Source organism: Austrofundulus limnaeus, unplaced genomic scaffold, assembly GCF_001266775.1.
Source record: "Austrofundulus limnaeus strain Quisiro unplaced genomic scaffold, Austrofundulus_limnaeus-1.0 Scaffold2626, whole genome shotgun sequence".
In the NCBI taxonomy this organism is placed as follows: Eukaryota; Metazoa; Chordata; class Actinopteri; order Cyprinodontiformes; family Rivulidae; genus Austrofundulus; species Austrofundulus limnaeus.
Window position 1 is genome coordinate 13,536 of NW_013955028.1, and position 1,414 is coordinate 14,949.

The following is a 1,414-nucleotide window of genomic DNA, read 5'->3' on the forward strand; positions in this document are numbered from 1 at the left end:
GTTTTTTTGTTTGTTTGAATAATAAAAAGATAAAATTACCTCCATAAGCATCTCCTAGAAACATTGGGGCTTGTCAACGTGCATTTGATAAATTCCTGTTTTTTGTGTGTTTTCTGTCAGTACTGGAGTTACTCTGGGTCTTCTTCCATGATTATTGTTGCAATCAGAAAGTGACGAAGCTTGACCAAGAGTTGGAATGGTTGTGGGTGGTTTTCCTCATTCTTTTCTCTGTCATGCACCCAATCTGTCTCATCAACCTGGGGTCGCATTTCTTCTTGCGTCCACATCTTAGATCCAGGCTACCATCAAATATGTCCATTCTGTTCTGACGTAAACTCATTTTTTCACGTTTTTATTGAGATAAAAATGTTGTATCCAGGAATTGTCTGTTGTTTCTTTCATGAAGTGAGTATTGTTGTATTGTTATCAACCAGCCAACAAGGAAAAATCTGTTTGTTTGATTATTTTAGGMGAGAGGAGGATTATGTATCTCAGTTTAACCCGTACCATTTTTCTTTATTTCAGACTACAGCGAACCCTACCAGCAGGAAGGTCATTTGTAGCCATGGACACCAAACACATCCCCCAAATACTGCAGCAGATCTTCACGTCCACAGTGCTCTCCAGTGCCTGATACCTGCAGGTGTTGGACATATCCTAACAGAGTCTAAAAGTCTTCATTCACTCTCTGTAGATCATATAAAAGCACTGGGTCTGAATAAACACAGAGAAGCCTTAGTGTATCAGGAAGCTGTGACAGTGTTGTGTTTGTGTAAAGTTTAGAAGCTTTGTAGTGTCCTTCAGAACACACACTGTACAACGTTGTCCAGTAATCTTGTGATCTTACTCAATGTGTGTGTAAAATGAGACACTGAAGGGATATCTGCCTGGAGTTCAGCTGCAGGAACATCAATGGGAAGTGAGATGAACTTGGAACAGACTGACTTCCTTTGGATTTCATTTCCATTTAATTTTCRCCACATAAAACAAACACAGGAAAACATGAACAGCTCAAACACTTTGATATGTTGAGTGACAACAATGAATAGTTCACACCTGACTGCACACGTTCTTTAAAGGTTATCTAACCATGTGTGTGTGTGTGTGTGTGTGTGTGTGTGTGTGTGTGTGTGTGTGTGTGTTGTTGTTGTTGTTGTTGTTGTAGAGCAGGGGTTCTCAAACCTTTTCGGTCTGGGGACCCCCTCATAAACCCCATGCTGTTTTAAAAGACAATTTGTCATTTCAACCCCTAAATTCCATGGGAATATGTGAGCCATCATATCGACAAGAGGATTAAGTCAAATTTGGTCAAAATGACCTAATTATGTTTTCAGATTATTGGCTTTAAAAGCTACATTTTGATACCTGGATCATCCTGATGTCATCAGCTTATCCAGAGATATGACTTCATTTG

At 39.4% G+C, this 1,414-nt stretch overlaps 1 protein-coding gene across 1 annotated transcript in view; it reads left to right on the plus strand.

Annotated features, from left to right (window-relative positions):
* Positions 1 to 750, plus strand: part of LOC106511251 (von Willebrand factor A domain-containing protein 8) — a gene marked incomplete at its 5' end in the record, with an annotated part of 13,676 nt that extends 12,926 nt beyond the window's left edge. The window contains 1 exon segment of the mRNA XM_014000001.1: positions 526 to 750. Within this exon segment, the coding sequence (XP_013855455.1) occupies positions 526 to 634 (109 nt within the window).
* Between the last annotated feature and the right edge of the window lie 664 nt (positions 751 to 1,414).